The 23,776-nt window shown below is 50.4% G+C and overlaps 1 protein-coding gene across 1 annotated transcript in view; it reads left to right on the top strand.

Annotated features, from left to right (window-relative positions):
* The window catches only part of sptbn1 (spectrin, beta, non-erythrocytic 1), a 59,645-nt gene extending 35,869 nt beyond the window's left edge, over positions 1-23,776 (top strand). Inside the window, exons 21-41 of the mRNA XM_080482340.1 lie at positions 437-639; positions 1,420-1,510; positions 1,665-1,811; positions 2,868-3,131; positions 3,321-3,545; positions 3,834-3,923; positions 4,064-4,342; positions 5,159-5,289; positions 5,891-6,095; positions 6,318-6,692; positions 7,050-7,136; positions 9,771-9,928; positions 10,021-10,159; positions 11,285-11,369; positions 11,445-11,641; positions 11,729-11,829; positions 12,637-12,691; positions 19,265-19,467; positions 20,081-20,254; positions 20,349-20,391; positions 21,274-23,776. Of these exons, the coding sequence (XP_080338466.1) occupies positions 437-639; positions 1,420-1,510; positions 1,665-1,811; positions 2,868-3,131; positions 3,321-3,545; positions 3,834-3,923; positions 4,064-4,342; positions 5,159-5,289; positions 5,891-6,095; positions 6,318-6,692; positions 7,050-7,136; positions 9,771-9,928; positions 10,021-10,159; positions 11,285-11,369; positions 11,445-11,641; positions 11,729-11,829; positions 12,637-12,691; positions 19,265-19,467; positions 20,081-20,254; positions 20,349-20,391; positions 21,274-21,489 (3,468 nt within the window). The 3' untranslated portion in view covers positions 21,490-23,776. The remainder of the gene's footprint in view (positions 1-436; positions 640-1,419; positions 1,511-1,664; positions 1,812-2,867; positions 3,132-3,320; positions 3,546-3,833; positions 3,924-4,063; positions 4,343-5,158; positions 5,290-5,890; positions 6,096-6,317; positions 6,693-7,049; positions 7,137-9,770; positions 9,929-10,020; positions 10,160-11,284; positions 11,370-11,444; positions 11,642-11,728; positions 11,830-12,636; positions 12,692-19,264; positions 19,468-20,080; positions 20,255-20,348; positions 20,392-21,273) is intronic.

Below are 23,776 nucleotides of genomic sequence, written 5' to 3'. Positions count from 1 at the left end.
GACCTGTAGGGTCAACAACCAGGTGAGACCAGAGTCCAGACCTGTAGGGTCAACAACCAGGTGAGACCAGAGTCCAGACCTGTAGAATCTTCTACCAGGTGAGACCAGAGTCCAGACCTGTGGGGTCTTTCAATAAAGTTCAGGTGTTTGATCTGTTTTAGCCGTTGAAGCCGACGTCCTGTAATTTCTGGACTATGGAGCGCACCTTAAAATGTCCATCTCTGGTATTACTTCATTATTTCCTGCAGTAATTTCATTGTTTGTCAGAAACGTTATAATCTCAAGATTTACCAGATTAAGAATGAGCATAAACCGGTTCAGAGCAGGTTTTCCATGACCGGTTGAGTCTGGTGGATCACTAAGTGGATCACTGGGTGGATCACTGGGTGGATCACACCTCCTGCTGGGTTCTAACGGGTCCGTGTCTCTGGTCCAGGAGTACGTTCTGGCCCACACCGAGATGCCCACCACGCTGGAGGCCGCCGAGGCCGCCATCAAGAAGCAGGAGGACTTCATGACCACCATGGACGCCAACGAGGAGAAGATCAGCGGCGTGGTGGACACGGGGTGCCGCCTGGTCGCCGACGGCAACGTCAACGCCGAGCGCATCCAGGAGAAGGTGGACTCCATCGACCAGAGGTGATCAGAACGTCCGCCGGCCAATGAGGGACGAGGAAACTCAGAGGCAGTTTGGTCCTTTAGGTGTTTTTGTTTCTATGTATTTGACCAACTTCTCACTGAAACAGTTGACCTGATGTGCATGAAATTTTCAGGGATGATTTGTTTTCATCCAAGGTTGGTTCCATTACATTTTGAGAGTGATTAGGTCAAAGGTCAAAGGTCAAGGTCACGAAAGTATTCTTGTCCTAACACAGTCAGTTTTAATCCGATTGATGTCAAATCAACAACAAAATGTTCAGTTTTCCATAACTGATATGCCACATGATGCAGTGACGTCATTACCCTGGTCAGCGGTCGGGGGAGGGTCAGAGGTCAGGAAGGGGAGGGGGTCAAAGGTCGGGGGGTCAGAGGTCGGGGGGGGGGGGGAGGGTCAGCGGTCGGGGGGGGGGGGTCACACAAAGACTGTAAATCTGTGTCAATCAGTTAAAACATGAAGCAATTCAATCAACCATGATAAACGATGGAAGGAGTGGAGTGGTGGATCAAATCACCTTGTAATCTCTTGGTTTCCATGGTGACAGATGTGCCGTTACCTGCTGCCTGTTCTAGTTGAATATGAGTGAATCAAAGCTTCTTTGATGCTGTGGAGGACCTGCGGTTGACGGCAGCGTTCAGGAGACGTGTTGGACTGTGAAACCTTTTCAACCTTTCTGTTTCGTGCCTGGAGCTCCAGAGCGACACAGAGAGCTGCAGGTTCAGATGCTCGGTCCGTCTCACCATCTCGGTTCTGTTGTTCAGACACAAGAAGAACCGGGCGGCTGCCAGCGACCTGCTGACCCGACTGAAGGACAACAGAGACCTGCAGAAGTTCCTGCAGGACTGTCAGGAGGTAAGCTGTGTGTGTGTGTGTGTGTGTGTGTGTGTGTGTGTGTGTGTGTGTGTGTGTGTGTGTGTGTGTGTGTGTGTGTGTGTGTGTGTGTGTGTGTGTGTGTGTGTGTGTGTGTGTGTGTGTGACCTGAGCTCCGTCCTGCTCCTGTCCCCAGCTGTCCCTCTGGATCAACGAGAAGATGCTGACGGCTCAGGACATGTCGTACGACGAGGCCAGAAACCTTCACAGCAAGTGGCTGAAGCACCAGGCCTTCATGGCCGAGCTGCAGTCCAACAAGGAGTGGCTGGACAAGATCGACAAGGTGGGACACGCTACAAAACGACTACAAAGAGACATGAAACGACTGCAAAGAGACACAAAAACACTATAATGAGACAGGAAACAACCACTGAGAGACACTAAATTACCACAGAGACACGAGACGACTGCATAGAGACAACGAGCGCAAAGAAACAAAGACACCATAAAGAAATCCTTGTACTATGAAATATTACACTTTTACGTCCGTTCTGACTGTTGTTCTGACTGTTGTTCTGACTGTTGTTCTGTTCCGACTGTTGTTCCGACTGTTGTTCCGACTGTCGTTCTGTCCCGACTGTTGTTCTGCTCCGACTGTTGTTCTGTTCTGACTGTTGTGCTGTTCTGACTGTTGTTCTGACTGTTGTTCTGCTCCGACTGTTGTTCTGTTCCGACTGTTGTTCCGACTGTTGTTCTGTTCTGACTGTTGTTCTGTTCTGACTGTTGTTCTGTTCTGACTGTTGTTCTGCTCCGACTGTTGTTCTGTTCTGACTGTTGTTCTGTTCTGACTGTTGTTCTGCTCCGACTGTTGTTCTGTTCCGACTGTTGTTCTTTTCCGACTGTTGTTCTGTTCTGACTGTTGTTCTGTTCTGACTGCTGTTCTGACTGTTGTTATGTTCTGACTGTTGTTCTGTTCCGACTGTTGTTCTGACTGTTGTTCTGTTCTGACTGTTGTTCTGTTCTGACTGTTGTTCTGACTGCTGTTCTGTTCCGACTGTTGTTCTGTTCTGACTGTTGTTCTGACTGCTGTTCTGTTCCGACTGTTGTTCTGTTCTGACTGTCGTTCTGTTCCGACTGTCGTTCTGACTGTTGTTCTGTTCTGACTGTTGTTCCGACTGTTGTTCTGTTCCGACTGTTGTTCTGTTCCGACTGTTGTTCTGTTCCGACTGTCGTTCTGACTGTTGTTCTGACTGTTGTTCTGTTCCGACTGCTGTTCTGACTGTTGTTCTGTTCTGACTGTTGTTCTGACTGTTGTTCTGTTCCGACTGCTGTTCTGACTGTTGTTCTGACTGTTGTTCTGACTGTTGTTCTGACTGTCGTTCTGTTCTGACTCTTCCAGGATGGCCAGGCTCTCATGGCGGAGAAGCCGGAGACGGAGGTGATGGTGAAAGAGAAGCTGGCATCGCTGACGTCCATGTGGCAGGACCTGGAGTCCACCACCCAGACCAAGGCCAAGTGTCTGTTCGACGCCAACAAGGCGGAGCTGTTCACGCAGAGCTGCGCCGACCTGGACAAGTGGCTGGGCGGCCTGGACGGTCAGCTGCAGTCCGACGAATACGGCAAAGACCTGACGTCCGTCAACATCCTGCTGAAGAAGCAGCAGGTGATTCTCTGTTCCCCCGACTGGCACCACCGAAACAGGAAGCAGTGCTTCTGCTTCTGTCACACACACACACACACACACACACACACACACACACACACACACACACACACACACACACACACACACACACACACACACACACACACACACACACACTCAGATCTAAACCGGACTGAAACCCCCCAGATGCTGGAGAGCCAGGTGGAGGTGCGTCAGAAGGAGGTGGAGGAGCTGCAGAAGCAGTCCCAGGCCCTCAGCCAGGAGGGGAAGGGCTCGGAGGAGGTGGACGGGCAGAGGAGGAGCGTGGAGGACAAGTTCCAGTCACTGCAGGCGCCGCTGCAGAAGAGGAGAGACAACCTGATGGCGTCCCGCGAAATCCACCAGTTCAACCGGGACGTGGAGGACGAGATCGTGAGTCAAACCACTTCCCTTTACACGGCAGGCTGGAGCAGGAACCGGGAGCGTGTGAGGCGGAGCAGCAGCAGAGAACCAGGAGGGGGAACCGCAGGGAGACTTTTATTATACCGAGTTACTTTAGTTTTCTACTGAAGGACCTCGATGGTAGTTTCCTGTTTGTCCCTTTCTAAGGGGAAGTCGAGAGTTTTATAGTTTGAGGGAGTAACGTGTGTGTGTGTGTGTGTGTGTGTGTGTGTGTGTGTGTGTGTGTGTGTGTGTGTGTGTGTGTGTGTGTGTGTGTAGCTGTGGGTGGAGGAGAGGATGCCTCTGGCCACATCGACGGACCACGGACACAACCTGCAGACGGTACAGCTGCTCATCAAGAAGAACCAGGTACACACACACACACACACACACACACACACACACACACACACACACACACACACACACACACACACACACGCACACACACACACACACACACACACACACGCACACACTCACTATAACCCCCCTCTGTGACCCTGCAGACCCTGCAGAAGGAGATCCAGGGCCACCAGCCTCGCTTCGACGACATCTTCGAGCGCAGCCAGCACGTGCTGCGTGAGGGCAGCCCGACCGGCGAGCCGCTGCGCCGCCGCCTGGCGGAGCTGCAGGCGCTGTGGGAGCAGATCCACCGCGAGACGGAGAAGCGCCACGCCCGGCTCAGCGAGGCGCACAAGGCGCAGCAGTACTACTTCGACGCCGCCGAGGCCGAGGCCTGGATGAGCGAGCAGGAGCTGTACATGATGTCCGAGGAGAAGGCCAAGGTGAGCGCCCCCCGCAGGCCGGCAGGTCACTGACCTGCAGGCGGAGCCTCTTGGCGCCGTTCCACTGGTTCCTACTCACCTCAACTCATTTTTAATGCTTTTCCACTCTGAGTTAGAACCTGCTACCAGGTACTTTCCTGCTACCAGGTACTTTCATGATACCTGGTACTTTTATGATATAGGTACTTTCCTGCTACCAGGTACTTCCCTGGTTCCTCCTCCAGGTTCCCAGCGAGCTGAGGTCAGTAGACAATGTGACGCCAGCAGACGGCAGCCTCTGATTGGCCGGCGCTTCACGATACAGACGAGTCAGAGGGCGTCTCGTTCAGCCGCCATTTTTTAAACCCGATCAGAACCAGAGAGATGCTCAGAAATTAACCAGTGAAGCAGCGAGGAGTTGCAGATGTTACGGGTACCACTGGTGTTTAGGATTAACTGGTTCCCCTGTTGACTGATGACCGGCTTCCTCCAGCGTCTCCTTTTCACAGCAGATGTTAAAATCCCGACCAGAACCCATAGCGGTCCTGGAGAACGCCGTTTAACCACCTTTCCATTAAAGTATCGTAGCGTTCGTTTGTCTTATTTTAACATCAGCGGTTGCTAACGGCTGGTGGCAGCAGTCACCAGTTAACAGGGGCACCAGTGAAACCGAAACACCGGACAGTGACAATCCACATTCTGTATTATTATGAATCGGCTGCGGTGGAACTATATTGTAATGGAGAACGACCGAGCCTGAGGTGAGGCGAGAAGGGTTGAGGAGGAAAAACGCCATTTGAGTGTGTCTCCGTGTCTCCGTGTCTCTGTGTCTCTCAGGACGAGCAGAGCTCGGTGGCCATGCTGAAGAAGCACCAGATCCTGGAGCAGGCGGTGGAGGACTACGCCGACACCGTCCACCAGCTGTCCAGCACCAGCCGCGGCCTGGTGGCGGCAGGACACCCCGACAGGTGGGGGGGGGCGTAATGAGGTTCTTTATGCTCCTGCTACCTGGAGAACATCAGTGAACAGCTCAGTGGAACACCGGAGGCTTTATTTTAATATTCTATTTCAACCAGCTGACATGAGCAGCTCAACCTTGTTGAGCCATCTCTGGCTCCTTTCATTCTGCTTGTCTTGATGCTGAGTTCACATTTATTTTGCTGATGTCAGATTTCTTTGCGTGCCGTGTGAACGGTTATCCAACCCGGAGCGCGTGCTCAGAAGACGGGCACAAGGCGAGCACGCCGTTTACAAAGTAAATCTGGACGCCACCAGGGTTGCCAGATGTGGAGATTCATTTTCAAGTGGTTGTTAAAAACAAGTAGATAAAACCTGTCGGCTCCGCTGGGATCTGAACGTCAGATCGTTTCCCTGCGGTGGAAACGATTCCTTAGTTTCAGCTGACAGAACTTTTTAAAACCTCCACGTTACAAAAAACTGCAGCAGATTCCAGCTTTAACTGAAACCGACTGACATCATTGATCTGCTATAAAGCGAAGCGTCGTCTGCGTAAAAGTTTCCGTTTGTGACGGTGGGCTCCTCTCCCTCTCCGGTCGGTCCGTCCTGCAGCGAGCGGATCGGCATGCGCCAGTCTCAGGTGGACAAGCTGTACGCCGGCCTGAAGGATCTGTCGGAGGAACGCCGCGGGAAGCTGGACGAGCGCTTCCGCCTCTTCCAGCTCAACCGAGAGGTGGACGACCTGGAGCAGTGGATCGCCGAGCGGGAGGTGGTGGCGGGATCGCACGAGCTGGGGCAGGACTACGAGCACGTGACCGTCAGTACCACACACACACACACACACACACACACACACACACACACACACACACACACACACACACACTCATTATAATTCACCCTTAATAATCAAATGGACACCGAAAAGAAGCTTGGAGCTTATTAGTTTAATATTTGACCTTGTGTTACCTTGTGCGACCTTGTGTGACCTTGTGTGACCTTGTGTGACCCTACGACCGTGTGCGACCTTCCCCTGCAGATGCTGCAGGAGCGTTTCAGGGAGTTCGCCCGGGACACGGGGAACATCGGGCAGGAGCGCGTGGACGGCGTGAACCGGCTGGCAGACGACCTGATCAACTCGGGCCACGGCGACGCCGCCACCATCGCGGAGTGGAAGGACGGGCTGAACGAGGCGTGGGCCGACCTGCTGGAGCTGATCGACACCCGCACACAGATCCTGGCCGCCTCCTACGAGCTGCACAAGTTCTACCACGACGCCAAGGAGATCCTCAACCGCATCCTGGACAAACACAAGAAGCTGCCCGAGGAGCTGGGCCGCGACCAGAACACCGTGGAGACGCTGCAGAGGATGCACACCACCTTCGAACACGACATCCAGGCCCTGGGCACGCAGGTACGGCCTCACACCCTGAAGTATACACACACTGGTTTTTAATGAAGTATTTGGATTTGAAGTATCTGCTCTCACTCTCACACTGTTTCTTTCTGGTTGTGTTTTGTTGTTTGTTTGTTTTCTTTTAGTGTCTGTGGTTGTTTAGTAACGTTTTTCTTGTATCCTTGTGATTTATTTGTGCATTTCAGATAGTTGTGTGAAACCCAGCTAACTGTGTGTGTGTGTGTGTGTGTGTGTGTGTGTGTGTGTGTGTGTGTGTGTGTGTGTGTGTGTGTGTGTGTGTGTGTGTGTGTGTGTGTGTGTGTGTGTGTGTGTGTGTGTGTGTGTGTGTGTGTGTGTGTGTGTGTGTGTTTACAGGTGCGGCAGCTCCAGGAGGACGCCGTGCGTCTGCAGTCGGCGTACGCCGGAGACAAAGCGGACGACATCCAGAAGAGGGAGGGCGAGGTGAGTTGTCGTCGCATCGTGAGTAAGCTCGTCGCACGCTGAGCTGCTGCTGCACGCACACGCACACACACACACACGCACACACACACACACGCACACACACACACACACACATCCTGAGAGAGACCTCTGTGACGGGTCACTGACAAACTGAACAACCTGAAACAGACGAGCTGAAACTGTCAGACACTGATGATGATGATGACGACGATGATGATGATGATTATGCTGATGCTGATGCTGCTGCGTTGCGTGTCGGGCTGTGTTCTGACCCGTGTGTCCTGTATGTTCCTGCACACCCGTCCAGAAGAGAAAGGGAGAGGTGAGACTCCGTTTTGCCAGAAACACGTCGGCTTTGCATCGTCATCTTCTTTTTGGCTGCAACTTTTCGACTTTCTGTTGACACTAAAATGTTGACGGGTCTTTGTGACATTTTAGTCGTTTCCATGCAGCTCGGCGGGTTCCCGGCATCCGGCGCCGGTTTGCAAACGCCCCCACGGTTTGTTTCCGTCTTTCTCAGATCGCTGCACGGGCGGATTCCTGCACTAAAACTCAACGCTGCCTCTCAATTCACTGCTTCAGTAAAGTGTAAGCTCCGCCCGCCTGGGCCTCCGAGAACGTCAGAACAAACAGACCCGGTAGTTTGCAAACGAAGCAGACATGCTGAGTCAGCGAGGCCACAACGGCCGCTTCTGGCGCCCTCGGCACAGGAGGTCGTCTGCTAGCGGCTAGCAGAGTTAGTTGCTGTCAGAGCTAGCCGCTGTCAAAGCTAGTCGCTATCAAAGCTAGCCGCTATCAGGGCTATCCGCTCTCAAAGCTAGTCGCTATCAAAGCTAGCCGCTATCAGGGCTATCCGCTATCAGAGTTAGCCGCTATCAGAGTTAGCCGCTATCAAATTCAGCCGATACCAGAGTTAGCTGCTAGCAGAGCGAGCTGCTCCAGCTTAGATGCTTGTTACCTGCTTGTTACTCAATAAATGTGTTAGTTTTTAGGAGTGTTGGACCAATCTCATCAAAACAAATTCCTGGTATTGTGAAAACTATTCCGGCATTAAACCTGTTTCTGATTTCTGATTCTGATTTCTGACAGAGTTAGCTAATAAGCTCCGGTCAGTCAACTTGTTCGTCAGTTAGCTTGTTAGCCGCTTGCAGGCGTTTGCATCCGTGTGTCCATCAACTCTTGCTGCCGACTCGGATTAGCCGTAGCACCTTCGCGCTACCGTTGTCAGCACTCGTCGACTGTAGCATTAACGTGCTAACACATAAATGCTGGTGCCTATGATCGATGACTCAGCAAAGATTGGCCTTGGTGCCTTAGCGCTACAGACGTCAGCACTCGTTAGCTCGACTTTAGCATCAACATGTTTGTAACTTTGTTTTTAGAAGAAGTTTTACAACGGCTTTAAATCCTCATTAACTTCTGGAGTGAAGGCAAGGTAAAGGTCACAGGTTCTACTTTGTCCCTGGAAACTCCCTGGTACCTGTCTGCCAAGTCCAGAGTCCTCCCAGACCACCAGGCCCTAAAGGTCTGCCGAGTCCAGAGTCCTCCCAGACCACCAGGCCCTGAAGGTCTCCTGACAGCGTCGCAGACCGCTGGAGTCCACCAGCGTGTCCTTGGGTTGCTGCCATGACACGCACCAATGAGCTTCTGGAGGTCTTGGCGGAGTTCTGGACCCGGGTCCACTCGGACTCGGTGTCCCCTGCCTCCTCTGGTACATGAGGGAAGTTCTCATGGAGGTGGGGTTGAAATCATTTCAGGCGGAGTCCTCTGCTCGCGGACCCTGACTTTCCACTGGTCCGTACTCAGCCCTACTCGCCTTGCCTCGACTCAGCCTCGGCTGTTTTCCACCACAATGTAGTACGACCACGATGTGGGCGGAGTCATCTGAGCTTTTCCACGTCAAGCACACGTAACACCCTGGTCGGGTTTTTAACATCTGCTGTGAAGAGGAGACGCTGGAGGAAGCCGGTCACCAGTTAACATGGAAACCAGTTAATCCTAAACACCGACCGACCGACGACTAACGACTCACCGCTCAGGTTCTGATTGGAAGGCCGTTCCTCCTGATCACCGTCCTCCAGCTCACCCAGTCGGTTAGTGGGTCCCGGTGGCCCTCGTCTTTTTCGGTTATTGTGTTCCTCTTCAGTGGGGAACGTCTGAGGTGTTTGTCTTTGCTGTGGACTCGTCCTCCTTCAGTGGACTCGTCCTCCTTCAGTGGACCGGTCTGAGGTTGAGCTCCAGATAACAAATCTCTGGATCATTGGTCCACCTGAGATCACCGAGCCCCTCCCCCACGACAGGACCACGGCTGAGCGGCGGTGTCGACTCAGAGCTCCTCCACAGTACCTGACCCTCTAAATCCAGGCGGAGACGATTCCAAAGCTCAAACTGGTTTTCAAACCAGCTGGACAACCACCGACCCGCCGGGTCGTTGGTTTCTAAACCAAATGGGTGAAACCGACGGACGGGGCTCCAGACCTGCAGCGGCTGAAATGACGAGGGGTTCGGTGAATGTCGCCCTGCGGCCGGAGCTTGTGCCTCTGCAGCCTCTTCCTTTGCTTCCGTCCTGCAGTTTTCCTCTGCAGCTCGGCGGGGTGTGACATGACACCGCCATGTTTCTGCCCCCCCCCCAAGGTGCTGGAGGCCTGGAAGAGCCTGCTGGAGGCGGTGGAGGGCCGGCGGGTCAAACTCCTCGACACCGGAGACAAGTTCCGCTTCTTCAGCCTGGTGAGAGACCTGCTGCTGTGGATGGAGGACGTGATCCGGCTCATCGAGGCCCAGGAGAAGCCCAGGTGGGGGGGGGGGGGGGGGGTGGGGGGAGGAGCTACTTATAGGACTACAATAATGATTCCAGACAAACTAATATGTTTCTGTGTGTGCTCAGGGATGTGTCCTCTGTGGAGCTTCTCATGAACAACCACCAGGGTATCAAAGCCGAGATCGACGCCCGAAACGACAGCTTCACTTCGTGCATCGAGTTGGGAAAAGCTCTGCTGGCGCGGAAACACTACGCCTCAGAGGAGGTGAGTCGCCACGTCCAGCAGAACCACTGCCGGGTTCCTGCTGTAGCACGGTTTCATTTAGTCACTCATGAGAATTACATAAAGAAGTCACTTGTATATCAAAAGACATGCTGTTAGATACCATCTGTGACCACTAGATGTCTCTGTATGACAGCAGGAATTTAACTGACAGAGCAAGAAAAATGTTTTAAAAAGAAAAATTGTCCACTGCAGCATTTAAAGTTCTCCTATCATCCAGATGTTCTCCTCCTCCTCCTGTTCTCCTCCTCCTCCTCCTGTTCTCCTCCTCCTCCTCCTGTTCTCCTCCTCCTCCTCTCCTCCTCCTCCTGTTCTCCTCCTCCTCCTCCTCCTCCTCCTCCTCTCCTCCTCCTCCTCCTCTCCTCCTCCTCCTGTTCTCCTCCTCCTCCTCCTGTTCACCTCCTCCTCCTGTTCTCCTCCTCCTCCTGTCCTCCTCCTCCTCCTGTTCTCCTCCTCCTGTTCTCCTCCTCCTCCTCTCCTCCTCCTCCTGTTCTCCTCCTCCTCCTCCTCTCCTCCTCCTCCTCCTCCTGTCCTCCTCCTCCTCCTGTCCTCCTCCTCCTCCTGTTCTCCTCCTCCTCCTGGTCTGGTCGGTCCAGAAACCTTCAGTATTCTAAGGTTCTAGCTCCTCCTTCATTTTCCTCATTTGAATATTGGATCATAGGAGCTGCATTCAGAATCTGCTGTGTCTGTGTGAGCTGGACTGGCTCCGCCCACACATGCCCATCTTGGGAAGAGGAGGAAGTACTTCCTCTCGTGGTGCCATGTGCCAGAGCAGAGCTGCCTAATTGTGGGAGGAGTCAAAGGGAGGGCCTACCCTGATTGGGATTGGCTGAACCCCCGATGACACTATATAGGGTTTGATTCTGATTGGCTGGTTGGAGCAACACACTTTTTAAAACCTGGAACAAGCCAGGGACAGAGAGGACAGACTGTCTTCACTTCTGGGGCGTCAGTCCAGGTATGGGGACGATTAGTACTGCTGGATAGAAAGTTAATTTTGCATAAAATGTGTGGGCGGGGCAGTTGTTCAGACCCCGCCCCCCCATCGTCCATGTGATGAGAGGTTTAGAATGTGTTTCCTCCTGCTGACTCGTTTTCTCTCCTCAGATTAAAGAGAAGTTGTTGCAGTTGACGGACAAGAGGAAAGAGATGATCGACAAGTGGGAGGATCGATGGGAGTGGCTGCGGCTGGGTGAGGCTCCGCCCCCCTCAGACTCCCGGAGCCCCACCGGGCCGAGTGTGACCTGACCTGTGTGAATGTGTGCAGTGCTGGAGGTGCACCAGTTCTCGCGGGACGCCGGCGTGGCCGAGGCCTGGCTGCTGGGCCAGGAACCCTACCTGTCCAGCAGGGAGATGGGCCAGAGCGTGGACGAGGTGGAGAAGCTCATCAAACGCCACGAGGCCTTCGAGAAGTCCGCCGCCACCTGGGAGGAGCGCTTCGCCGCACTGGAGAGGCTGACCACGGTGAGGAGGAGGAGGAGCAGGAGGAAGAGGAAGAGGAAGAGGAGGAGGAGGAGGAAGAGGAGGAGCTGATGGCGTGTTTGTGTGCAGATGGAGTTATTGGAAGTGAGAAGACAGCAAGAGGAAGAAGAGAGGAGGAGAAACCCCCCCCTCACCGAGGCTCAGTCTCCAGACGCTGCAGTTCAGCAGAGGTATACACACACACACACACACACACACACACACACACACACACACACACACACACACACACACACACACCTGACATGTAAAATAACTGAAGTTTGAAATTCTCACTGTGAATGATGAAACCGTCAGGTGGGGTTCCTCAGGGGTTCCTCAGGGGTTCCTCAGGGGTTCCTCAGGGGTTCCTCAGGGGTTCCTCGCCGGGCCACTTCTCTTCTGTAGCACAAGTTAATGAAATTTACTTCTTGGATACAGTTACTTCACAAGTGGAAATGTAAAGTGACTAGTTACTTATTTTATAAAAGTAGAACAGTTGTTTTGTTAGAAAGTGATCCCTTCATCTATAGTAACTCAGAAAACGTAATAATCCTGTTACAGTTACAAGCTTATTCCTTATGGAGTGGTGAAGGTACTTCACTACTTACTACTAATAGTTACTTGTGGTTTTCTATGTCTGATTGTGTTTTTCTGTCTGACTGTGTGTGTCGGTGTGTCGGTGTGTCTGACTGTGTGTGTGTGTGTGTGTGTGTGTGTGTGTCTGACTGTGTGTGTGTGTGTGTGTGTGTGTGTGTGTGTGTGTGTGTGTGTGTGTCTGTGTGTGTGTGTGTGTGTGTGTGTGTGTCTGACTGTGTGTGTGGGTGTGTCTGACTGTGTGTGTGTGTGTGTCTGACTGTGTGTGTGTTTGTGTGTGTCTGACTGTGTGTGTGTGTGTGTCTGACTGTGTGTCTGACTGTGTGTCTGACTGTGTGTGTCGGTGTGTCTGACTGTGTGTCTGACTGTGTGTCTGACTGTGTGTGTCGGTGTGTCTGCAGGGAGGGGGAGCAGCTGTCCCACAACGGGCTGCCGTCCGATCAGGAGTCTCCTCGGGTTAGTTACCGATCGCCGGCCTACCAGAAATACAGCAACACGCTGCAGAGCCGCAGGGCCGCGCCCTGACACACACACACACACACACACACACACACACACACACACACACACACACACACACACACACACACACACACACACACACACACACACACACACACATCAGTGTTTCCACAGTCATGAACTTTAAAAGGACCAATCAAGAAGCTCCTTCTGAGTCCTCCCCGTCAGCCACAACATTAACACCATCCGCCTCACTTCCTGTCTGAAGCTGCAGGTTGTGGTTTGTCCTGCACATCCCACAGATGCTCCATTGGACTAAGATGTGAGGAATTTGGAGGTGAAGTCAACGACTCAATCCACTGCTCTCAAATACCTTTGAAATGAGAGCAGAACTCCTACAAAGCAGCATAAGAACCCCACTCCAAGCTGGTCCCGTTTTGTAAAACCTTTTTAAAATCTGCTAAAAACATTTCAAAGCGGTCCTCCAAATACTAGTTCAGACAAAACAACACAAGTACAATCGGTCCAAAACACCCAAAGCCAGTTCAGGTTCTGACTGAAGTCTGGAAGGTGGTCCTGAGGTGAAAACATGAAACTGTTTGTCCAAAGCCTCTGAGCTGCTGTTTTAAAGGAGTCGTCACCGTTAACCCCTCGTTTCCTGGTCCCACTTCATTCCTGGTCCCACTTCATTCCTGGTCCCACTTCATTCCTGGTCCCACTTCATTCCTGGTCCCACTTCGTTCCTGGTCCCACTTCGTTCCTGGTCCCACTTCATTCCTGGTCCCACTTCATTCCTGGTCCCACTTCGTTCCTGGTCCCACTTCATTCCTGGTCCCACTTCGTTCCTGGTCCCACTTCATTCCTGCTCCCACTTCATTCCTGGTCCCACTTCGTTCCTGGTACCACTTCGTTCCTGGTCCCACTTCATTCCTGGTCCCACTTCGTTCCTGGTCCCACTTCATTCCTGGTCCCACTTCGTTCCTGGTCCCACTTCATTCCTGGTACCACTTCGTTCCTGGTCCCACTTCATTCCTGGTACCACTTCATTCCTGGTCCCACTTCATTCCTGGTCCCACTTCATTCCTGGTACCACTTCGTTCCTGGTACCACTTCGTTCCTGGTACCACTTCTTTCCTGGTCCCACTTCATTCCTGGTACCACTTCGTTCCTGGTCCCACTTCATTCCTGGTCCCACTTCATTCCTGGTACCACTTCGTTCCTGGTACCACTTCGTTCCTGGTACCACTTCATTCCTGGTCCCACTTCATTCCTGGTACCACTTCGTTCCTGGTACCACTTCATTCCTGGTACCACTTCATTCCTGGTCCCACTTCATTCCTGGTACCACTTCGTTCCTGGTACCACTTCATTCCTGGTACCACTTCATTCCTGGTCCCACTTCATTCCTGGTACCACTTCGTTCCTGGTACCACTTCATTCCTGGTCCCACTTCATTCCTGGTACCACTTCGTTCCTGGTCCCACTTCATTCCTGGTACCACTTCATTCCTGGTACCACTTCATTCCTCAGTGGAAACTGAAAATCTGCCGTTTTGAAAGCAGCTCAGTTTTTGTTCAAACCAGAATCGGCCACAAGGGGGCGGCGTTGATTGTCGTCAACACTGATGAGCAGTGATGCGTGACAACCAACGCGTTACTGTAATCCGGTTACTTTTTTCAAATAACGGGCAAAGTAAGGGATTACATTTTGCAATAACTGTAATTAGATTACCATTACTTTCCCGCGAGCAGGCCGCGCCACTGTGTGACCAGACCGCCATTTTGTCTCATGAGACCGTCTCGTAACAACGACGTATCAGCCGGAACTAAAAGTTACTAAAGTAAAGTATCTAATTACTTTTGAAAATAAGTAATAAGTAAAGTAACTGGATTACTTTCTCGGGGAAGTAATCAGAAACTAATTGCTATTTCCAAGTGACCTGAACAACACTGGCCGTCAACACAGGAGGCTAATATCATAAACCACCTCTGGTGCATTTAGCACTTAGCCGCCAATTGCTAACCGCTAACGGGACTAGTGTAACCTTTGACCCCCGTGTGATTTACGAACCAGCGTGGATGTTTGTAGCCTCTCCACCGTCGCTTTTTATTTTTATTCTACTTGTGAGCAAAGGACCGCTATGCTATCGCTATTCTACCGCTATGCTATTGCTATGATTGACAGTTCCTGCGGCCAATCAGCAGCCTAACATCCTACCAGTCAGAATCTCAGTGTTGTGGTGTGATAAAAGGGTCAGAACGAGCTCCGGGTTTGATTTTCCATCTTAATGAATGTGAAGAATTGATTTAAAGACAGTTTGAGCAGCCGGCTGACAGACGGGAAATAGGAAGGTGGAGCTTTTCAAAGTCACGTTCTTCATGAATTGTCGTGTTTCTGTTTCCTCCAGTATGTCTAACATTTTGTATTTAATGTGTTTGCTGAGAGAAATTTAAAATCAACGATAAATAAAGAGATAGTAGACGTAGAAAAAGGAGGAAAGAGGATCTAAAGGTGATTAAATGGTGCTTTTTAATCCACGAATGAAGGTACGAATCCACTTGTGGTGGATGAATGAATGTTGTCTGGGAACACACACACACACACACACACACACACACACACACACACACACACACACACACACACCCTGATCACGCCTGGTTCTCACCCTCCCTCCCCGCTCTCTCTCTCTCTCTCTCTCTCTCTCTCTCTCAGCCCGACACACCCGTCATTATCTCCCCTCAGCTCTTAGTGTTTCTGTTCGTCTACGTCGTCCTGTACAAACTCACCCTGTGGAATATGTACACATGAGAGAAATACACGACAAAAAAAAACACACCAGTTTGGTAACGTAGGTGTTTGAAGTATTTAATCTGTAAAATATATCGCGCTGTCGTCGGCATATCGAGGCTTGAAACAAACACAAAGTTCCAAAAACGAGCAAAAAAAAAAGAAAATAATATTTTCTTAAAGTGATTTATACACAAAGAGCTTACGTCTTATTGTTGTAGGTTTTATAGTGAAAATCTTCTGAGTTTAATCGTGAAACTTTCTCAGTAACTCGGTGCAAAAACTGATTTTTAAAAACGACAAAATGTAAAAAAAAAACAAAAAAACCTGCAAATTTAGTAAAAATGAATAAAACCACGTTTGGGCTCTGATCTTTAAAAGAAACGTACCTTTAAACGTGGATCTCATTAAGTTTTTCTTCTTAAATGTTCTTCAATGTTGTTTGTTTTAACGCAGCAGCGAGCCGGAGAAAGATTGACTTCCTGTTTCATTTTCACCGTCATCCTGTTTCCCATCATGCATTGTGTGGCGATAAAATCCATCCTGACATCCAGCTCACATCCGCCATCTGATGTCTTCACATCCCAGTGTTTTCATTGGTCGATCCAAACGGCACGTTTTGCTTCACGCAAGATTAAAACTCATTCAAAATATAACGACAGCAACGTGCAACGACTCCCTCTGGTGGAGAGAGATCAGATGACATCAGTGTCACGGCTCTGATAGCGGCTCAACAATAACTGGCATTCTGTGTGTGTGTGTGTGTGTGTGTGTGTGTGTGTGTGTGTGTGTGTGTGTGTGTGTGTATTCAGGCTGTTGTCTTTCCTCCTCCTGGTTTGTGTTGCATGTCCCATTGAGCTGTGTTGTTGTTGTTTATATTTATTGTTTTTTCCCCCATTTGTTTGTTATTTGTTTTTTTTTTTTACTAACACACACACATGAGAATAAACCGGTTCAGACTCACCCTCTCACCCGACCCGTCCTGGTTTGTGTCTCTGTGTCTGTTGTGTCGTTGCATGCCACCTTCACCTTCACCTTCGTCATCATTTCACTTCCTCAGTTGGATTTTTATTATTTTTTTTTTTACGTCTTCATCAGTTTTTATCCTGAAAGGTCACAGAGTATGAATGAACTCGGCTTTTGTTTTCAGTTTTTAACGCAGTGACTTTCTTATTATTACTAGAAAATGTCCAGTTCAGTCACACTGAAGTGAAAACACAGAAAAAAACGTCTGTTTTGGACTCGTAGAGTTGATTTTCAACCTCTCATATAAATAATGGCGTCATCAGCATAACCAGATATTCAAATAAATAAAACGGGACAAATGAAGCAATAACTCCTCAAATATTCACACAAAGCTGAGAGAGTTAGTTTTATTTTTAAATGTGTTAAAATAAATAAAGTTTTAAGCTTATTTGTGAACAAGTCTTCGTAGCTCACAAATGTGTTTTATATTTCAGAAAATGTAAACAGATTCTGCCGAGGCGGTTCTGAAAATGATCCCGTCTGTGCACTGGGGGGGGCAGTAGTGAGTCAAATAGCTGACCTGTCTGCGACAGAACAGAGGCTTTCACGAAAAGCTCTAAAAAGGACTTCAGTTAGATTTCGGGTCTTATTAAAGTTAATGTGTACTGAACTGATTTTTAGTTACTAGCTAAGATGATAAAACGGAACCTTTTGGTGAAAGCTCTAATATGTGCAGGAAGACTAAAACGCTCGAACATTATGGAATAGATGTTTCCTTGACGAGCTATGAAGGCGTCTCCAACAGTCTGAGCAGCCTTTAGTTAGTTTCAGTTAAAACTCTGTTGTCTTAAAGCTCGAACTGGGCTGAGAGAGCTCTTCAGTCCATTTCAGGAGAAGCTCCCAGGAGGTTTGTCTAAAGTCGGTTCTTCGAAGCTCTTCAGGAAATCTTGAGCAGCAGCACCTCGGACTGCTGACGTGGCTTTTATTGAGCTCTCAGTGAAAGCTCTTCATCAGACCGCCTCTCGTCTGAAAGCTGAAAGCTCTGGGCGCGTTTAGAGTGATTAAAACTCGTAATTAAAGGGTCTCTGGTTAAACTGGTTAAAGCTCTGAGTTAAAGCTCCGCTTGTGATGAAACTAGTTCAAGCTCTTTGTAAACACTCTGAGAGTGATTAAAACTCTGAAAGTGGTTAGAGTGACTAAAACTAAAAGAGGTAGAGGTGTTTAAAGCTCTGAGTTAAAGCTCTACCAGAGGGTAAGGTGTTAAAGCTCTGAGTTAAAGCTCTAAAAGGTTAAAGCTGTTAAAGCTCTGAGTTAAAGCTCTACCAGAGGGTAAGGTGTTAAAGCTCTGAGTTAAAGCTCTACCAGGTTAAAGCTGTTAAAGCTCTGAGTTAAAGCTCTACCAGAGGGTAAGGTGTTAAAGCTCTGAGTTAAAGCTCTAACAGGTTAAAGCTGTTAAAGCTCTGAGATAAAGCTCTACCAGAGGGTAAGGTGTTTAAAGCTCTGATTTGAAGCTCTAACAGGTTAAAGCTGTTAAAGCTCCGAGTTAAAGCTCTACCAGAGGTAGCGGTGTTTAAAGCTCTGAGTTAAAGCTCTACCAGAGGGTAAGGTGTTTGAAGCTCTGATTTAAAGCTCTAACAGGTTAAAGCTGTTAAAGCTCTGAGTTGAAGCTCTACCAGAGGGTAAGGTGTTTAAAGCTCTGAGTTGAAGCTCTACCAGAGGGTAAGGTGTTTAAAGCTCTCAGTTGAAGCTCTACCAGAGGGTAAGGTGTTTAAAGCTCTCAGTTGAAGCTCTACCAGAGGGTAAGGTGTTTGAAGCTCGGCTGGACCTCCAGCTGGTGTTTGAGTAGAAGCTCCCAGGACGAGTCCAGCAGGATAAGACCGGGTCCAGGTCTGACCGGGTCCTTGGAGCTCACAGACGGTAATCAGCATCCGGGTGCAGTGAAAAATTTTTATCTGTTTGGATACTCGACCCCCCCCCATTACCCCCCCCCAACCCAACCCCCCGCCACCATTAATGACACCAGCAATCACCTCCAAACAATTCCATCAATGATTGTTTGAAATTCTATGAATTTATGGCGTTTTGCTGGAGCCCCCCACCCCCCCCGACCCCCCCACCCCCACCCCACCCAGCCCCCGAGTGTTCAGCACTGTTGCTGTGGTTCTGCATGGGATCGAACATGGTTCCGCTGTCCGGTGCATGTGGTGTGTGATTCCAGCTGAAGTGATTGAGGAGCTGCTGCTGATTCTCACTGAAGATGTTTGGTTGTTTTCTCTCCTGCTGTGTGGAATTTGTTTACTTTAATCTGCTTTACTTCTAATTTAATCTGCTTTAGTTTGTTTAATCTGATTTAGTTTCAGTTTAATCTGCTTTAGTTTCAGTTTAATCTGCTTTAGTTTCAGGTTAATCTGCTTTAGTTTCAGGTTAATCTGCTTTAGTTTCAGTTTAATCTGCTTTAGTTTCAGGTTAATCTGCTTTAGTTTCAGGTTAATCTGCTTTAGTTTCAGGTTAATCTGCTTTAGTTTCAGGTTAATCTGCTTTAGTTTCAGTTTAATCTGCTTTAGTTTCAGGTTAATCTGCTTTAGTTTCAGGTTAATCTGCTTTAGTTTCAGGTTAATCTGCTTTAGTTTCAGTTTAATCTGCTTTAGTTTCAGGTTAATCTGCTTTAGTTTCAGGTTAATCTGCTTTAGTTTCAGGTAATCATTCAGTTTCTGCTTTTCTTTGCTGCGTTTGTGTGAAAGTCTAACTGAAGTCATGATGCTGATCCTCCTCCTCCTCCTCCTCCTCCTCTTCCTGCCCCTCCCCCCCCAGGAGAACGTGGAGGGGGGCGATGTGGTGAACGGGGTATCAGAGCCCAGCCCCTCAGGGTCTCCCGGGGCAGCCCGCAGGGGCAAACCCAGCCAGGCGGCGACTCTTCCAGCCAAAACACAGCCGGATGCCCCGACGTCACAGCTGGAGGGCTTCCTGCACCGCAAGCACGAGTGGGAGGGGCATAACAAGAAGGCCTCCAGCAGGTAGGGGCAATAACAAGTAGGGGCATAACAAGAAGGCCTCCAGCAGGTAGGGGCAATAACAAGTAGGGGCATAACAAGAAGGCCTCCAGCAGGTAGGGGCAATAATAAGTAGGGGCATAACAAGAAGGCCTCCAGCAGGTAGGGGCAATAACAAGAAGGCCTCCAGCAGGTAGGGGCAATAACAAGTAGGGGCATAACAAGAAGGCCTCCGGCAGGTAGGGGCAATAACAAGTAGGGGCATAACAAGAAGGCCTCCGGCAGGTAGGGGCAATAATGACAAGGCCTCCGGCAGGTAGAGGCAATTACAAGAAGGCCTCCAGCAGGTAGGGGCAATAACGACAAGGCCTCCAGCAGGTAGGGGCAATAATGACAAGGCCTCCGGCAGGTAGAGGCAATTACAAGAAGGCCTCCAGCAGGTAGGGGCAATAACAGGAAATTTAAAAAACAGTGAAGAATCAATCTGGAGCTGTTTGTTGTTGTTTACTCCTGTAGTGTTGCTGGTATAGTTGAGGCCCGTCACCATTGCTCCTGCTGCTGCTGTTGTTGTTGTTGTTGTTGTTGTTGTTGTTGTTGTTGTTGTTGTTGTTGTTGTTGACGCTCCCTGTGCCTGCAGGTCGTGGCACCACGTGTTCTGTGTGATCAACCAGCAGGAGCTGGGCTTCTACAAGGAGCAGCGGCTGGCGGCGCAGGGCGTGCCGTACCACGGAGAGATCCCCGTCAGCCTAGGGGGCGCCGTGTGCGAGGTCGCCCTGGACTACAAGAAGAAGAAGCACGTCTTCAAGCTCAAGTGAGACACACACACACACACACACACACACACACACACACACACACACACACACACACACACACAGCTGGCACTGACCCTCTGTCCTCCACAGGATCACCGATGGAAACGAGTTTCTGTTCCAGGCCAAAGACGACGTACGTAAAACCATCAAATCAATAATGACACTGATTATTGGTATTTCATCTTATTTGATTGTATTGATCAGGATCAACCATGTTTGTTATTTTTATTAATTAAATTGGATTTTATTTGTGGTTTTTAAACATAACGGAATCTAAATGATTATTTTATTACCTCCTCCTCTTCCTCCCTCCTCCCCCTCTCTTCTCTCATTCCTCCCTGCTCCTCCTCTTCCTCCCTGCTTCCTGCTCCTCCTCTTCCTCCCTGCTCCTCCTCTTCCTCCCTCCTCCCCCTCTCTTCTCTCATTCCTCCCTGCTCCTCCTCTTCCTCCCTGCTCCTCCTCTTCCTATCCTGCTCCTCCTCTTCCTGCCCTCCTCCCCCTCTCTTCTCTCATTCCTCCCTGCTCCTCCTCCTCCTCCCTGCTCCTCCTCTTCCTATCCTGCTCCTCCTCTTCCTCCCTCCTCCCCCTCTCTTCTCTCATTCCTCCCTGCTCCTCCTCTTCCTCCCTGCTCCTCCTCTTCCTATCCTGCTCCTCCTCTTCCTGCCCTCCTCCCCCTCTCTTCTCTCATTCCTCCCTGCTCCTCCTCCTCCTCCCTGCTCCTCCTCTTCCTATCCTGCTCCTCCTCTTCCTCCCTGCTCCTCCTCTTCCTCCCTGCTCCTCCTCTTCCTATCCTGCTCCTCCTCTTCCTCCCTCCTCCCCCTCTCTTCTCTCATTCCTCCCTGCTCCTCCTCTTCCTCCCTGCTCCTCCTCTTCCTATCCTGCTCCTCCTCTTCCTGCCCTCCTCCCCCTCTCTTCTCTCATTCCTCCCTGCTCCTCCTCCTCCTCCCTGCTCCTCCTCTTCCTCCCTGCGCCTCCTCTTCCTCCCTGCTCCTCCTCTTCCTCCCTGCCCCTGCAGGAGGAGATGAACACATGGATCTCCACCATCTCTGCGGCGGTGTCGGGGGAGAAGTTGGAGGTGACGCCGAGCGGTCACAGCACGCCGGCTCCCGCCGCCGCCGCTCGCGCCCAGACGCTGCCGGCCTCCGTCACCACGACGACCGCCGAGTCCAGCCCGGGCAAACGGGAGAAAGACAAGGAGAAACGCTTCAGTCTGTTCAGCAAGAAGAAATAGATGCTCCTCTTCCTTCCTCCCCCTCCTTTCCTGTAACCTCCCCCTTCTTTCCTCTAACACCTCCTTCTTTCCTCTAGACCCCCCCCCCCCCCCCCCCCCACCCCCCCCACCCCCTCCTCTCTAAGCGTGACTCCAGCATGCTGAGCTCCGAGCCAAAACTCTCCACTCTGTGCCTAACACCCGTCTGGTCCGGCTCAGAGCAAACACACTCCGCCTGGATCCTCCCATCAAAGAGGAAGACGAAGGGTTGATGAAGGTTTAATGAAGTCTTAACGAAGGGTTAACTTAGGCTTAATTAAGGCTTAATTACCTCTTAATGAAGGCTAATGAAGGGTTATCTAAGGGTTAATAAAGATTTAGTGAAGTTTTAATTAAGGATGATGAAGGTTCCTTAATGAAGGGTTCTGAGGACGTCAACGAAGGGTTAACAGGGACTTAATAGCAGCTCAGTAAAGGGTTAATGAAGTTTTAATAAATACTTAATGAGTAGTTTCTAAAGGGTTAATGAAGTTTTAATAAATACTTAATGAGTAGTTTCTAAAGGGTTAATGAAGAGCTTATAGAGACTTAATGACGAGTCAGCTGAAGCTCGCGCGCAGAGTTAACAGTGGTAGAGGAGTTCCCAGAAGCCCCCTCTTCTGTCTGTCTTTCTACTTCCTGTGTTCTGCTTCGTCCTGTCGGACCCCCCCCCGCCCCCACCCCCACCCCCACCCTCCTACCCCCCCCCCCCCCCTCCCCCCCCCCATTGCCCTGCAGGGCAGCTGTGTCTCTGCTGGCGGGGGGTCCAGCTCTCAGCGGGTAATCCTCCCCGGTTCCTCGTCTCTGTGTTCTCTGACGGTGCACTGAGTCGGTCTGCAATAACCCCCGAGAGGGCAGGAAGGGGCAGGAAGGGGCAGGAAGGGGCAGGAAGGGGGAGCGTTACCCTGCGGTGCTTTCAACTGTATGTAGAACTTGTGTATAACAAACTGTTACAGATTAAAACCTGTGTTTAACTTCACCTGTTATATGAAGACTAATCCAAGGAAGTTTGTTTTTCTACGTTTAATGTTTCTGTTCTGAACCTTTAGTTGGTCCGACGGTCCGACGGTCCGGCGGTCCGACGGTCCGACGGTCCGACGGTCCGGCGGTCCCACGGTCCCACGGTCCCACGGTCCGACGGTCCGACGGTCCGGCGGTCCGACGGTCCCACGGTTTGGCGGTCCGGCGGTCCGGCGGTCCGGCGGTCCGGCGGTCCGGAGGTGTAGATGTGCTAATATCACCCAGAAAAACCATAAAAAAAATGTAGAAAAGCAGATGTAACTCGTGGACGAGCCGGTTTGTACAAATCAGAGCTTTTACTGGAAGTCTTGCAGAAATACGGTCGCTTGCTTTCTGGCTTCAGCTTCTCTTTTTCCATCTTTTTTATTTTTTTTTATTTTAAACAATTCAGGACATTTTTCACCGCCGAACTCCGCCTCCCGGTGGAAAACAAGAGCAGCCGAGGGTAAAATAGTGACGAGAAACGAGTCGAACTGACGCAGAAGAAACGGCTTTAAAATGAAAAAGATCAAATTGGAGAAAATAAAGGAAACAATGAAATAAAGAACATCTCGGAAATAATCTCAAAATAAAATCAAAGCTGAAGATTCACTGGAAAGAGTTTAATCAACGATCGACAGCCGTAGAAAAGGATGCGTTTGGTTTCCACACCTTGTCGAGAGGGTGCGTTAGGTTTGTACACCTTGTCGAGAGGGTGCGTTTGGTTTCTACACCTTGTCAAGAGGGTGCGTTTGGTTTCGACACCTTGTCAAGAGGGTGCGTTTGGTTTCGACACCTTGTCAAGAGGGTGCGTTTGGTTTCCTACACCTTGTCAAGAGGGTGCGTTAGTTTCCACACCTTGTTGAGAGGGTGCGTTTGGTTTCCTACACCTTGTTGAGAGGGTGCGTTTGGTTTCCTACACCTTGTCGAGAGGGTGCGTTTGGTTTCCTACACCTTGTTGAGAGGGTGTTTTCCTCTGTGAAATCTTTCCTCTTCAGTTTCTTTCCAGTTTTTTCTTCCTTTGTGTTTCTTCCTCTGATCGATATCGTGTTCATCCCCCCATCACTGTAACCATAGTAACCAGATATTTCTTCATACTGCACAATCGATAATGCCACGATGGGGGTGGGCGGGGCTTGTGGGCGTGTGGGTGGGGCTTTGTAGTGTGACTTGGTCCAGAGGTCGGGGGGGGGGGGTCACTGCTAGTTGGACTGCAGATGTAGACTACTTCCCCCATGTCTGTTACAAACCTGCAGAAAGCCATTAAAAC

Source organism: Lipophrys pholis, assembly GCF_963383615.2.
Source record: "Lipophrys pholis genome assembly, chromosome: 15".
Taxonomy (NCBI): Eukaryota; Metazoa; Chordata; class Actinopteri; order Blenniiformes; family Blenniidae; genus Lipophrys; species Lipophrys pholis.
The sequence above is the reverse complement of the archived record's forward strand: the minus strand, read 5'-3'. Positions and strand labels throughout refer to the sequence as shown.